Source organism: Barbus barbus (assembly GCF_936440315.1).
Source record: "Barbus barbus genome assembly, chromosome: 7".
Lineage (NCBI taxonomy): Eukaryota > Metazoa > Chordata > Actinopteri > Cypriniformes > Cyprinidae > Barbus > Barbus barbus.
In genome coordinates this window covers 20,499,163-20,513,167 of record NC_136735.1, presented here as the reverse complement: position 1 = coordinate 20,513,167, position 14,005 = coordinate 20,499,163, and the positions used below count along the sequence as shown (strand labels likewise).

At 44.6% G+C, this 14,005-nt stretch overlaps 1 protein-coding gene across 1 annotated transcript in view; it reads right to left on the bottom strand.

Moving 5' to 3' along the window:
* Window positions 1-912: 912 nt before the first annotated feature.
* LOC306872711 (calsequestrin-2-like) overlaps window positions 913-14,005 on the bottom strand; it is a gene marked incomplete at both ends in the record, with an annotated part of 13,443 nt that continues 350 nt past the window's right edge. Inside the window, 10 exons of the mRNA XM_079421465.1 lie at window positions 913-1,119; window positions 5,798-5,872; window positions 5,953-6,053; window positions 6,193-6,247; window positions 6,351-6,396; window positions 6,493-6,623; window positions 6,804-6,877; window positions 12,128-12,239; window positions 12,635-12,735; window positions 12,895-12,979. Coding sequence (XP_079277591.1) covers window positions 913-1,119; window positions 5,798-5,872; window positions 5,953-6,053; window positions 6,193-6,247; window positions 6,351-6,396; window positions 6,493-6,623; window positions 6,804-6,877; window positions 12,128-12,239; window positions 12,635-12,735; window positions 12,895-12,979 — 987 coding nt within the window. The remainder of the gene's footprint in view (window positions 1,120-5,797; window positions 5,873-5,952; window positions 6,054-6,192; window positions 6,248-6,350; window positions 6,397-6,492; window positions 6,624-6,803; window positions 6,878-12,127; window positions 12,240-12,634; window positions 12,736-12,894; window positions 12,980-14,005) is intronic.

Below are 14,005 nucleotides of genomic sequence, written 5' to 3'. Positions count from 1 at the left end.
GGATCTTTCTATTCATCAAAGAATCCTAAAACAAATTACTCACCTGTTTAAAATATTGATGATGATAATAATAATAATAAATGTTTATTGAACAGCATATTAGAATGATTTCTGAAGGATCATGTGACACTGAAGACTGGAGTAACGATGCTGAAAATTTAGCTTTGATCACAGGAATAATTACATTTTAAAATATATTCAAATAGAAAGCAGTTATTTTAAATAGTAAAAATATTTCACAATATTACTTCTTTTGCTGTATTTTGGATCAAATAAATCCAGGCTTGGTGAGCAGAAGAGAACTCTTTAAAAAAAAAACTGTTCAAAAACGTTTGACTGGTAATTTAAATAGGGACAGTCTATAGACTTCTCATATTTTTACACACAGCTAGTTATAAATACTATAACCTAATCCAAATAGAAAAACATGTATTTTTTTTTTTTTACAAATTAGGGTATTGCTAGATGCAGCCAAAAGGAAGTTTAATCAGATTTAGCTCACTTCTACAAATTTGTCCCCCAAACATTATTAAGTATACATACATATACCAATATTAATACAAACAGATTATATAACTGAATATGTTCTGTTCTTTATTGAACATGTTGATACATCTCAAATGTCCCATAAAATTCACAAGTAATACTACAGAACACCCTATTTCTTGTAGCCATATTACAGTTCCAGCCATATACAGTTCCAGATGAATAAGCAGCACCAGAATTATAATGTCGTCATATGTTTTTACGTTTTGCATTATCAAATGTCTCTTGCTGGCAATGCAGACAGTTCTAAAATAAATCAAGTCAACTCTGTAATTAATAAACCATCAGTCATTAAAATAAACAATCAATGCAATCTGCAGAAAGATCGTTAGAGAACTCTGTGGTTATAGTTTTTCTATATACCACTTAATCATCATCATCATCACCATAATGGTCTTCATCGCTACTCTCATCATTGTCGTCGTCGTCATCGTTATCATCGTTATCATCATCATCATCATCATCATCCTCAGTGTTGACCTTTCCAGAGAGAACATCCTCTATCCAGTCCTCCAGCTCCTCCGCTGATGGTAAAGCTTCATCATTAGGCATGTTCAGCCACACACTGTCGGCCTGGTCAACACACACACACACAAGGTGAAAAGAATACAGAATATTTGGGCTTTGCACCTTATTTTGCCATGTGGAAGAAAGCTATTTCCTGTGAACGTGTGAGACTTCTGATTCAGTAGGTAAATAAATAGAAGAGTAAAACAAAAGTGTGTAAACAAACTATTTGTGCTACAAACCAGTTTGTTTATAATTATCATAATACTTTAACATGTTAAGAAACACCAGTTTGCAATATCAAGCAGCATAACGGACAATTTTTTATATAAAATTTGACCCTGGAGCACAAAACCAGTCTTAAGTCGCTCGGGTATTTGTATTTGTCAATAGCCAAAAATACATTGTATGTGTCACGAATCTGGTCCATGCTCTCCTGTTTTACCACCACCAGAGGTCACCCGTTCACCACATTGACTCTCACACTACACAGCACACTGGACTCCATTTCCCACTATGCATTGCACAGATCACAGCTGTCACCATTCACTCATCACACGCACCTGATGCTCATTTCACAATCACACACACTATTTAAACCATGGACTTCCTCAGCATCAGGGCCGAGTATTGTTGCATTTATCACTCACCTAGCGATAGCACTTTACAGAGCCACTGTCTTAGCCTTAGTCTTGCCTTGTTTTCCTGCCGTGTTTGACCCTGCTCTTGTTTCCTGGATTTACCCTTTGCCTCTGCCGTTTGGACTCTGTTCGCTCCCTGTTTGGATTATTGCTCTCGACTCTGGATTATCTCTCTGCCTTGCCCCTTTGGATACTGTTCGGTGATCGTCGACCCACGCTTGCTCCACGGATTGCTTTGTCTTGCCCTTGCCATACCTGTTTGCCACTGTTTGACCCTGCCTGTCTCGCCATGTTTAGTAATAAAGCTTTGCATATGGATCTGCATGTCTCACGTCTCGTCAGCCCCGTAACAGAATACTCGGCCACACAAGGATCCAGCGGCTTTTCAAGAGGACATTGGCCAGGTATGGACTGTGCACGACTGTTATTAACCCTCGAGCAGGGTTCGCGACCGCTCGAGGATTATATTCAGGAGTACTTAGACCTCGCCTATTTTTCTGATCTGCCGGACTACGCACTTATTGACTTTTTTTTTGTGAGGGCATTAATCAGCCGCTCCGGTCAAGGTTAATCCGCGAGGGTCCCCGTTCATCTCTCAGTCAATTTATGGACTATGCTTTACTGTGTGTGGGCTCCTCTTTTACTGTGGGTGTCGCTGAGGAACGCGACACCTCACTCACTCACAAAATGGCGGCAGCAACAGCACCCCTTCACGTCGTCGCCGCCAAGCCAGAGTCTGCTCACGTCACGCCTGCCAAGCCAGAGTCTGCTCACGTCACGCCTGCCAAGCCAGAGTCTGCTCACGTCACGCCTGCCAAGCCAGAGTCTGCTCACGTCACGCCTGCCAAGCCAGAGTCTGCTCACGTCACGCCTGCCAAGCCAGAGTCTGCTCACGTCTCAGTGCTCCAGCCAGAGTCACACCACGTCTCAGTGCTCCAGCCAGAGTCACACCACGCCTCAGCTCCTCAGCCAGAGTCTGTTACCACAGATTCAAGGTCAGTCCTTCGAGTTCTGATATCCAGTGTGATGGACCCACCACTGATGTTGGTGCGAGTAGCTGGCATTCCCAGGGCCTCAACCTTGGCTGTTACAGAGACTGTTCCCCTGACCTCAGTGCTTCCCGTTATGGCGGTTGCCATTTTGAGTGTGTGGGCTGCACACTGTGCTCCTGAGGCCTCTCCTGTCCACGAGTGTGCTGCTGAGGCCTCTCCTGTCCACGAGTCTGTTCCAGTGCCTCCAGAGGTGGCGGCTTCCGCTGCAGAACCTCCCGAAGTGGTGGCACCTACTCCTGACCTCATGGTCTGCCCTGTCACGGCCATGGAGGTCGTTCCTGAACTCCCTGTCTGCCCTGTCACGGCCACGGAGGCCGTTTCTGTACTCACTGTCTGCCTTGTCACGGCCACGGAGGCCGTCCCTGAACTCACTGTCTGCCCTGTTACGGCCACGGAGGCCGTTCCCGAACTCCCCGTTTACCATGTCACGGCCAGGAGTGCCGATCCCGAGTCCCGAGAATCCGGTTCTCAAACTACGGCCAGGAGTGCCGTTCCCGAGCCTCAAGTGTCCGCGCTGCAAGAGCGCCCTCAAGTGCCCGCTCCTCCTGAGCGCCCCAAAGAGGCCGTCTGTGAGCTCACGCCCTGTCCTGTCACGGCCAAAGAGGCCGTCTGTGAGCTCTCGCCCTGTCCTGTCACGGCTAATGAGGCCGTCTGTGAGCTCTCGCCCTGTCCTGTCACGGCTAAAGAGGCCGTCTGTGAGCTCTCGCCCTGTCCTGTCACGGCTAAAGAGGCCGTCTGTGAGCTCTCGCCCTGTCCTGTCACGGCTAAAGAGGCCGTCTGTGAGCTCTCGCCCTGTCCTGTTACGGCTAAAGAGGCCGTCTGTGAGCTCTCGCCCTGTCCTGCCACAGCCATAGAGACCGTCCATGAACTCTCGACCTGCTCGGTCACGGCTCCTGTGACCATGGGGACTCTCTCTGTGGTGTCTGTCTCTGTTCTCCCCAGATCCCTGATCCTGTCATGGCTTCCTGACCAGTCCGCTCTGCCGTGGAGATACTCTGCCCTGTCTACGCCACACTGGTGGGCTCCGGCTCCGTCTACTCCGCCGTGGTGGTCAGTTGTCTGGCTCTGGGGGTCTCCTGCTCTGCCCAGGTGGGCTCTGGTCTCGTCCTGCCCTGCAACGAAGACTCTCCCAGTGTTGTCTGTCTCTGCTCTCTCTGTGTTGTCTGTCCTTGTTCTCCCCAGATCCCAGTCTCTATCATGGGTTCCTGCCCTGTCTGCCTCCCTGTGGTGGTCTTCTGCTCGGGTCTGGTGGTCGTCTGCTCCGCCATGGGGGTCTTCTGCCCGGGTCTGGTGGTCGTCTGCCCCACCGTGGTGGTCTTCTGCTCGGGTCTGGTGGTCATCTGCTCCGCCGTGGTGGTCCTCTGGTCTGGTGGTTATCTGCCCCGCCGTGGTGGTCTTCTGCTCCGCCCTGGTGGGCTCTGGTCCCGTCTGCTCCGCCCTGGTGGGCTCTGGTCCCGTCTGCTCCGCCCTGGTGGGCTCTGGTCCCGTCTGCTCCGCCCTGGTGGGCTCCGGTCCCGTCTACTTCGCCCTGGTGGGCTCCCGTGCAGTCTGCTCCGCCCTGGTGGGCCTCTGCTCTCTCGGTCCTGAACTGGCCTCTGGCTCCGCCCTGGTTTCCTGCTCTGCCGGTTCTGCCTCTGTCCCCGGTCTTCCCACTTCCTCAAGGACCTGGCCCTCCGTTCCCTCCCCCTGTTCCGCCTCCGCTCCACCACCCTCCTGGACTATATAGGAGCGTCTGGAAGCCGCTCCTTGGGGGGGGGGGCTATGTCACGAATCTGGTCCATGCTCTCCTGTTTTACCACCACCAGAGGTCACCCGTTCACCACATTGACTCTCACACTACACAGCACACTGGACTCCATTTCCCACTATGCATTGCACAGATCACAGCTGTCACCATTCACTCATCACACGCACCTGATGCTCATTTCACAATCACACACACTATTTAAACCATGGACTTCCTCAGCATCAGGGCCGAGTATTGTTGCATTTATCACTCACCTAGCGATAGCACTTTACAGAGCCACTGTCTTAGCCTTAGTCTTGCCTTGTTTTCCTGCCGTGTTTGACCCTGCTCTTGTTTCCTGGATTTACCCTTTGCCTCTGCCGTTTGGACTCTGTTCGCTCCCTGTTTGGATTATTGCTCTCGACTCTGGATTATCTCTCTGCCTTGCCCCTTTGGATACTGTTCGCTGATCGTCGACCCACGCTTGCTCCACAGATTGCTTTGTCTTGCCCTTGCCATACCTGTTTGCCACTGTTTGACCCTGTCTGTCTCACCATGTTTAGTAATAAAGCTTTGCATATGGATCCGCACGTCTCACGTCTCGTCAGCCCCGTAACAGAATGGGTCAAAATTATTAATTGTTATATTGATTTTTCTTTTATGCCAAAAATCATTAGGATATCTTAATATCCTAATGATTTTTGTTCATTTTAAAGATCATGTTCCATGAAGATATCTGGTAAATTTCTTACCATAAATATCAACTTCATTTTTGATTAGTAATATGCATTTCTAAGAACTTCATTTCGACAACTTTAAAGGTGATAAACAGCTTTCTTATTTATTCAGCTTTCAGGTGATGTATAAATCTCAATTTTGAAAAATTGACACTGGATTTGTGGTCCAGGGTCACAAATAACTAGAAACGAATGAGGAATGACTACTTTCCGAATTCAAATTAGTCTTTTCTATTTAACTGACTTTAAAAAAAAAAATTTGAAAATTAACTTAAGACTGGTCAAGCTATTTATGCAGCTGACCACTGGTCCTACGTTAAAAATCAGCCAGATTTGTTAATTTGCTGCGTGTGTATTTACTAATGAACATATAAATTAATAAATTAGTTAATTATGAAGCATATGCTCTTCAAATTTGTGCAGCAATGTATATTATTTTATTGTAAAAGTAAAATAGTTCAGCAGTTGTTACACCAGTAAAATGTGTGATTATATGGTTTATTGTGTTGTAGATCATGAGTATGTTATGTGAAGCTTTCCATCACAATATAGGATGAAGAGAGTTCTTCAAATGAATGCATTACTTACATCAGTCACATTCACCACACCAATCTGGGGTCTGAAAAGGTCCACCTTAAAGGTTTTTTCCCAGTATGTAGTTAACTGAAGACAAATGAACCGTTACAACAATGTTTCAGTTCAAGCAGTGAAACACTGTAGAAATGGATGGAATATCGTCTCACCAAAGGAAATTCATCAGGATCAATCCAAACTATGCTGAGATCTGGGTTTTTAGTATTGTCCCTTGCAACCTCCTTTAGAATTTCCAGGAATTCATAACCGTCTATGAAATGAAAAAGAAATAAGCACAAATTAAATGTTAAATGCTATAAAGCCAATCATTCTGTGCTACTAAATCTAGTCTTGGTGATGGCAGTAAGAAATTTTCAGCTTGTTGTTCTTTGTTGTAAGGAATTGAAAACCTGGATCCTCCTCCTCAGCAAAGGCAACAATGTGGATTCCATCCATGTCATCCTCCTGTTGATTGAGTAGAAACAGATCACTTCAAGTAAAGAACCAACAGCCATTTAATGGACATTTAACAGACCTACAGACACTCCCACAATCCAGTCTTGCTCACCCAAGTCTCAAACATGTCTTCAGCACGAAGCTTTCTCAGAGTAGGCCTGAGTGAAGATCAAACACTGTGTTTTTAGAAGGAAAATTCATATTTTAGACAATCTTTGGCAATGGCAAAGTTCTGAGGACGCCACTGATATCACCTTCTGTGTTGATTGACAAAATCTACTATCTCCTCCTCTGTGTTGGGTTTGCCAGGAATGGTGACAGGCTCATCCATGAAGGGCTCATAGAAATCGATTTCATTCATTTTTAGTGTCAGTTGTTTAGCCACCTGCAGCATGAAACAGTTACAAACGAAGCCAATACATAATCCTTTTTCCTCAAAGATGAAGGACACACAAGTATCCTCTCACTCTTGTGGTTATACTGTAAATACACATTCTTCTATACCAGAATTACACATCTCATGATTTAATTATTGTTTTATCGTAAAGGAATGGACTGTACGCACCCCTTTGTCAAAGGTGGCAAAAAACTTCACATATGGTTGGAACTTCTCTGCAGTCACCTGAAAGGCCTTATAATCTGGGAAATAAAAAGATTGTAAGAAAAATACAAACACAAATCTAAAAAATTGTAATAACATGGTAAACGGTAGCAGTGCTGAAGCACCACACAGCTACTGCTCTCACGACATAACCAGAGGTCACAGCAAAGTCTTCCCAGCTAAAATGGGATATTTAATAAAAGCTGAATAGCACTCATGTAAAGAAAATAAACCCTTTTGCCGTTTTCTCTGCTGTGGCTTTTTGGGGAATGGCTCTATAACTGTGTTGATCTCTTTGACCTCTTAGGCAGCATTTAATAGTCTGTGAAGTTATCATAGTCCCTGTTTTTTCTTCCCCAATGAAATGAAAGTATTATATGTTAGATTGATAATGTTTTTCATTTAATATTTTGTATTTGGGGGGATTTTATGGTAATAAATAATTTTATGGAATAGTGATCCATTTATTACTTGTTTGTTATCTTTTTTGAGCACATAGACCTGAAAAATTACATTTCCAACTTAAACTGTAGTAAATCTTGAATGCTTTGGAGCACAGTCTTAAGTTTGGTCTCTTTTTAAAGAAGACACTTGGAAGACACTTTTAGGGAAAACTCTATAAAAGTTTATTATGAAAAATCCACAACTTACATTAAAACATTTTTATATCAAATATATATTTTCTGAAACATATTTTACTCTAAAACTGCAAGAAAACCAAAGCCATATCCAAACAATTTGTTTTCCAAATGTGAGGTATCTCAAAGAATTTGCTTTCAGTAAGATTTTGTTTGGAAACGGCTGAACAAAGCTGTGGCGATAATTCATGTCAAATACACACTAATCATAACACATAATTTAACATACTTTGTTAAAAATTACCTAAAAACACTCAAGTCTGCTGAATGACATTAAAGCTTACTGTAATGATATTATGTGAACCTTTTCAAAATTGCTACTTATGGATGATTGCAATACATTTCCTCTAGTTTTTGATGATTCTCACTAGGTGTCACGGTAGATCACATTTTGGTCAGAGTTTGGGTTGGACTTTGAGTTGGTTTTTCACTGTTTCCCATTCTGTTTCCTTTTGTTACCATTGTTGTTTGATTAATTCTCATTGCTTTCATTGGTTTGTGTTGGTATATATTTAGCCTGTTTTCTGTCAGTCTTTGTTCCATCTTTGTTCCCATTTTACTGGTTGTTCTGTTCATGTGTTTTGATATTAGAGAATCCTGATAACTTTGTTATTTTTGAGTGTTTGAATAAACTGAGACTGCTGCAATTAAATCCTGTTCTTTTATCCCTGCTACAACTGTTATATGTCTGGACTTTAGTTTTGTACTTTTCTGTTTTTTTCTGTCTGTTCCTGAGTTTCCTTATTTGGTTTTAGTTCCCAGCTTGTCTAATCAGTTACCTCATCAAGTCATTATTAGTTAATCCCCGTCACCTTTGTGTTGCCTTAGTTACAGCCTATTTAAAGTCCCCGTTCTGTTCAGTCCCTGTCGGTTATTGTTATGTTACGAGTTCTTACTTTATGTTATTAAACCTGTCGTGTTTTGATATTCCGGTCTGCCTGTCTCTTGTTCTGCCTGCCAGGAGGAATCGTAACAGAATAACCGACCGAAACCGAAATGAAGCTGAGGATCGCTTCCATAAACGTTGCTCCGAACGCCAGGGGCGACTATATTCATATTTCAAGACGGACGAGAACTGGAGGATTATGTGGCCGAGTTCGCAGATCATTGCCATCTCGCCACATGTGATGACCTCACCCTAATGGAGGGATTTTGGTGCGGGCTGGACGACGAGATCTGCTTCCTCATGCCCCGTGCTGATCCGTGCTGGATGCTGAAGGACTACATCAACAGCGCACTGTGGATCGCCGGGTCAGCATCCATCCTGGGGGAAGCGGTTTCCAGCCCAGGGTCATCACATGTGGGTGCCGACAACCCAGAGCCCTTCCGAGGAAGACCCATTTGTGGCACGGAGCTGCCAGAGCCCACCACAGACAGAGAGCCAGAGCCTGCCGCGGTCGTCGAGCCATCACCATCGGGAGTGACAGAGCGGACGATCGCCCCTGACTGTGTGCCTCAGATATCTGACCAGGTGCGTGAGCCGACAGCACAAGCGATGGTGGAGGTTACCGTGGAGATTGCGGGGGCTAAGAGAAGCCCCGCCCATGAGTCGGAATATCTCATAGACTGGGTTTCAACTATTCAAGTATGTTCATCATCGGCTATCACAATTTGGCAAGAAATCCCACCCAACCTCCCTCTCCCACCGCCTCTCATTGATCTTGCCGCTGGTCTGCCCATCTCCAGCTCCTGTGGCGTTGAGTCTGGTGGTTCCCTTGACTCCGCCATAAGCCTCCGAGACCCAGACTCCGCCTCAGTCCTGCGACCCAGCGGCTCCACCAGATCCCGTATGCCCACCAGCTCCACCGGGCTCCCTTGTCCATCCGGCGCCGCATTGGTCAGTCGTCCCCCTACCTGCACCTCGGGACTACACTCCTTTGGCTGTGCCCCGTCCCTTCGTCCCTCCGGCTCCGTTGGGCTCCTCCTTCCATCCTGCTCCACCTCAGTCCTCTGTCGCTCTGGCTCCGCCGTGGCCATCCGGATCTCCGCCTGCGCCGTGGTCGCCGAAGCCATCTGCTCCGCCTTGGACCTCCGGATCTTCGGCGTCACCCTGGCTCTTCAGCTCTCTGTCGCCGCCTCGGGCTCCACCTCCACCGCCGTCGATATTTTTATGAAATAGTGGCTCCCTGGAGTCGTCAGCCTCTCTGCCACCATGGCTCCTCCCTCCGTCGGCTCCACCGGGGGCCACCATAAGGACTGTGGCCTGGGTCCTGTCCGACTCCGCCTACTCCAGCTCTCTCCAGCCTCCGTCTTGGCTCCTCCCTCCGTCCATGCCTCCGTGGTCCCTGTCAAGACCGTCCAAGCCCTCAGTCCCGCCATGGCCACCGGACCCACCTGACCCACCCTGGAGACCTCCTTTGCCTCGGTCCTGTATTGGCCTCCAGGGTGCCCCCCCCTCCCGGGTAGTACTGTTAATGTTACGAGTTCTTACTTTATGTTATTAAACCTGTCGTGTTTTGATATTCCAGTCTGCCTGTCTCTTGTTCTGCCTGCCAGGAGGAATCATAACAACAACCATGCCATGACAAAAAGATACATATGGATCTAGAGCTCCTTCTCTCCCGGGGAGATCACTCCCTCGAAGAGTACAAACTGAGTTTTTTGGACATTGCTCATCTCGCTCGTAATGACGACAGACTCTGTGTGTGTGTAACGGCTCTCTCCTTAAAGGAAATGCAGGAAGCCAGGAGTAACTGAAAGGTTCTTTTAATAGAGACATGAACTGAAAACAAGGATATGCTTCATCAAACAAAGAATCTTCACTTTCCAACTAAGGTAGCGTTAGGGTGACTGGACAAGGACTAGAGAGAAACAGAGGACTTATAAAGGAACCGGAACACACAAGAAAACGAGATAATTAATACTAAACAGGTGACAGAACTGAACGATGATTACTAATTAACAAAACCAGGACAGGAACTACCAAATAAGGTAAACACAGAACTGAACAGAAACTGACACGTAACAGTGTGCAGCGGCAGGAATGCAAAAGACATGCCTGACCGGAAATTTTCCTCAAGAGACGTTTGTGGAATATGTGAACTGGGTCCTTCTACAATGTGGATCCCCCTTCACCATCAGCAAGAGAGAGGAAGATCTTTACCAACCCACAGTCCAGCCCACCCAGCAAATCATCGAGCCCTCCACGGAAATTGAACCAGAGCCCACCGCAGACCCAGATTCAGAGCTGATGCCCGCCACGGACCATGTGCCAGAGCTTATGCCCTCTATGGAGCTAAAGCCTACAGACACATCTGTCCCAGAGGACAAAACCGGCCTACCAGTCTGACGAGGTGTGTGAGCCAGCAACACTGTGTGTTCCAGTAGGCATGCTTCTGGAGTTTGAGGGCATGGAGTGGAGCCACGCCCACACTCCCATCGCTGAGAATATTAAATTAGGATTTATTCCCCAAAACCTTGCTTCCCCACTATTTCTGCCCAGCTCTAAGTTTCCTGTATCTCTGCTAGCCCTGAATCTCCTTCGTTAACCATTACAAAGTCTCCTTCAGTGATATTGCTCCCACCCAGGATCCCCGTTCTCTCTCTCCTCCTCCACTTATAAATCTAGCCAGTTCTCTGGCCCTGCCTCCACTGTTTCTCGTTAGTCCCTCAATTCCTCCATCAGTGCTTCCATTCACCTGCTCTGAGTCACTAGTAGGGGGCTTCCAGGTCTCCAGCTCTGTCCCCTGGCTACACTCAGGCCTTCTAGCCCTAGACTCCACTTTCGGCCTCTGACCCTTCGGTTCCCCTTGGGCTCCACCGAGTTCCGTCGTTCCTTAGACTCCACCAGGCTCCCTTGTCCCTCTGGCTCCGGCTTGATCAGTTGTTGACCTGCTTCTACCACGGTCTTCCAGCCCTCTTTTCAAGATTCAAGATTCAAGATTTTCTTTGTCACATACACAATTATACAGAGTATAACCAGCAGTGAAATGTTAGAAGGATATTGGAGAAGGATATTGGAGCCCTCATGCTCTGTTGGGCTCCTCCTTCCCTCCGGCTCCACCTCACAGCCTCCAGCTCTTGCCTGGCCTGCTGAGCCCCCGTCTCCTCCTCCCTGTGAGCCTGAGCCTCTTCCTTGGCCCTCAGGGCCTCAGAGTCTCCCTGGGTCTTTGGCTCATTAGTTAGTATCTGCCTGAGCTCGTCTCCACCTCAGTTGGTCAGGCTCCTGACTACACCATGTCTCCTCCCTCCTTCGGTTCCACCATGGTACTGCATCCTAGTGGCCCTGTTGTGGGTCACTTCCTGACTCCTCTTGACATCTACTCCTTGGCTCCTCCTGCTATCATCTCCTCCCTGGCTCCTCCCTTGACATTTGTCAGCTCCATAATCTCTTCCTAAACCCCCTCCCTCCCTCCTTTTTTGGACTTATCTTAAGGTGAAAGACACGCCTTTTAGAAGCAGGGTACTGTCACAGTGGATCACATTTTGGTTTGAGTTTGAGTTGGTTTTTCACACTTTCTTTTTTTCTTTGTTAGATTTTTATTGAGGTCCCCTTTTATAGAATTCATGTTCCGGGGGGCCTACTTGGACCACGGGGCCTCACGCAATTGTGTGGTTTGCGTGGTGCCTAAACACTCCACTGATTAGAGCATAGCCGCAAAATCATAATTATACATGCAGAGTTTATTTGTAAGCAAAAAAGCTGCTCACGTTCAGAGTCTTCGCCCTTAAAGTATGCGATAAGGCGTATGTCTTCATCCATTCTCTCAAAGGCACGTTGTTCCATGGGATTACTGATCAACTCCACTGGGTCCTCCAGCAGCTGAAGAATGATATGAAACACACACAGCACTTGAAATTAACTGAAAAATTGTGTCAGAAGAATTATTTATATGTAAAAAAAAAAAAAAAAAAAAAAAAAAAAATATATATATATATATATATATATATATATATATATATATATATATATAAAGAATAAAAAATATAAATGTATTTAATATTGCTTAATCAACTTTAATACATTAATTTATACCACCAAAACCACTTTATATACTGTAGGATAAATATGTAGAAATTACTCTTTAAAGTAAGAATTGCAGGTTACTACTTTTGCAGTTAGAGAGCCATGTTAGCAGAATCCATAATCTTAAAGTTGTTTAAACAGTAAAACATATCAAAAAGCACAGCTATAGTATATGCAAAAATTTAACTCACATCTAGCAGGAATTCAACCAGTGTATCTGCAGAGAGCTCTCCATCAAACTCAATCACTCTTTCATCCTTAAACACATAGATGCTTCCTTCCTCCTCCAAACCTAATGGACAAAGATCACATGATTCAGTGAGGATTCTGTGTCAAACCTCAACAATGTCAAGACATATTATGTGTTTGTTACTGAAACGGTGAAGTAAGAATACTTCATTATCTAAAAAGCAATGTAATTAGCACACTGACTCATTGCAAAGTCTCTTACCAAGCTTTTTGGCAACCTTAGCATCTTTATGTGAGTCTACCAATCCAAACCCAATATCCTTGTCTTCGAGAACTTGAGCAGCAAGCTGGTAATGCATGGAAGAGACACATCAATACATTCATAGTGTGAGAATTACATTCACAACTGTTGTCTATAATATCAATTTAGTCTGGAGCAACACTTTCACAGTATATAAGGAGTCTTAAACCTGGATAGTTTTTGTGTAATGTATGGCTGATTTCCGCATATAGTCGAATCTATACTTCATTTACTTTGTTATCATAAGTAGACCCAGCATTGGTGTTTGTGGAGCCTTTGTTAGCCTCCAAATCAGGTCAGTCTTTACACTAAATTGCACATCAGGTACTGTCTAGACACAGAAAGCAGATGTGCAGTCTGATACCCTGGTGCAGCCAATTGTTACATTTTATATGGAGCATCTGAAACAATTTTTGACATTCAGGTTTATATAGTTCTTCACTCAGCTGCGTATCCTGAAAAGCCTCAGATCTAGTATTTTCAAGCATATTTTCAATGATTTCCAACCATGGGTACTAATGCATGCCCCACGGATCGCTTAGGTTAAAAAAATTGGGTAAAAAAACTGAAACTGGAAACTGTGTCAATGACAAATGGTTAGTGTTCCAAAAAAATAAAAAATCTTTAAAGATGCACTTCAAATGAATGTGCCAAGTTGGTATAAATGTAATCTTTGCATCATACTAATTATATCATACCAAAAACTTAAATGTAATTGTTACATTTCAAAAAGTTACCTTACATGACCATCGAATAAAAACTGATAAATATTTTTCATACACCTTGTGTACACATTTTATCCATTCTAATTAGTTTTTGCAATATATTTTTAAAAAGGTAAAAATATCTTACAACCTGAACTAACCTTGTCATGTCAGAAATTTTTAAACTACAAGATATTTTAAGAGACTTATGACTTTGATTCAAAGGTTATTCAGGGGTCTTCTCTGATATAATTTCCTGTTTTATATATTAAATTAAAATTCATTATTAAAGCTAAACTGTTTATTTTTAATTAAAATGAATTTAAAATTAATAATAAAAACATTCTGCCAGTTTCAACATGTTGTGT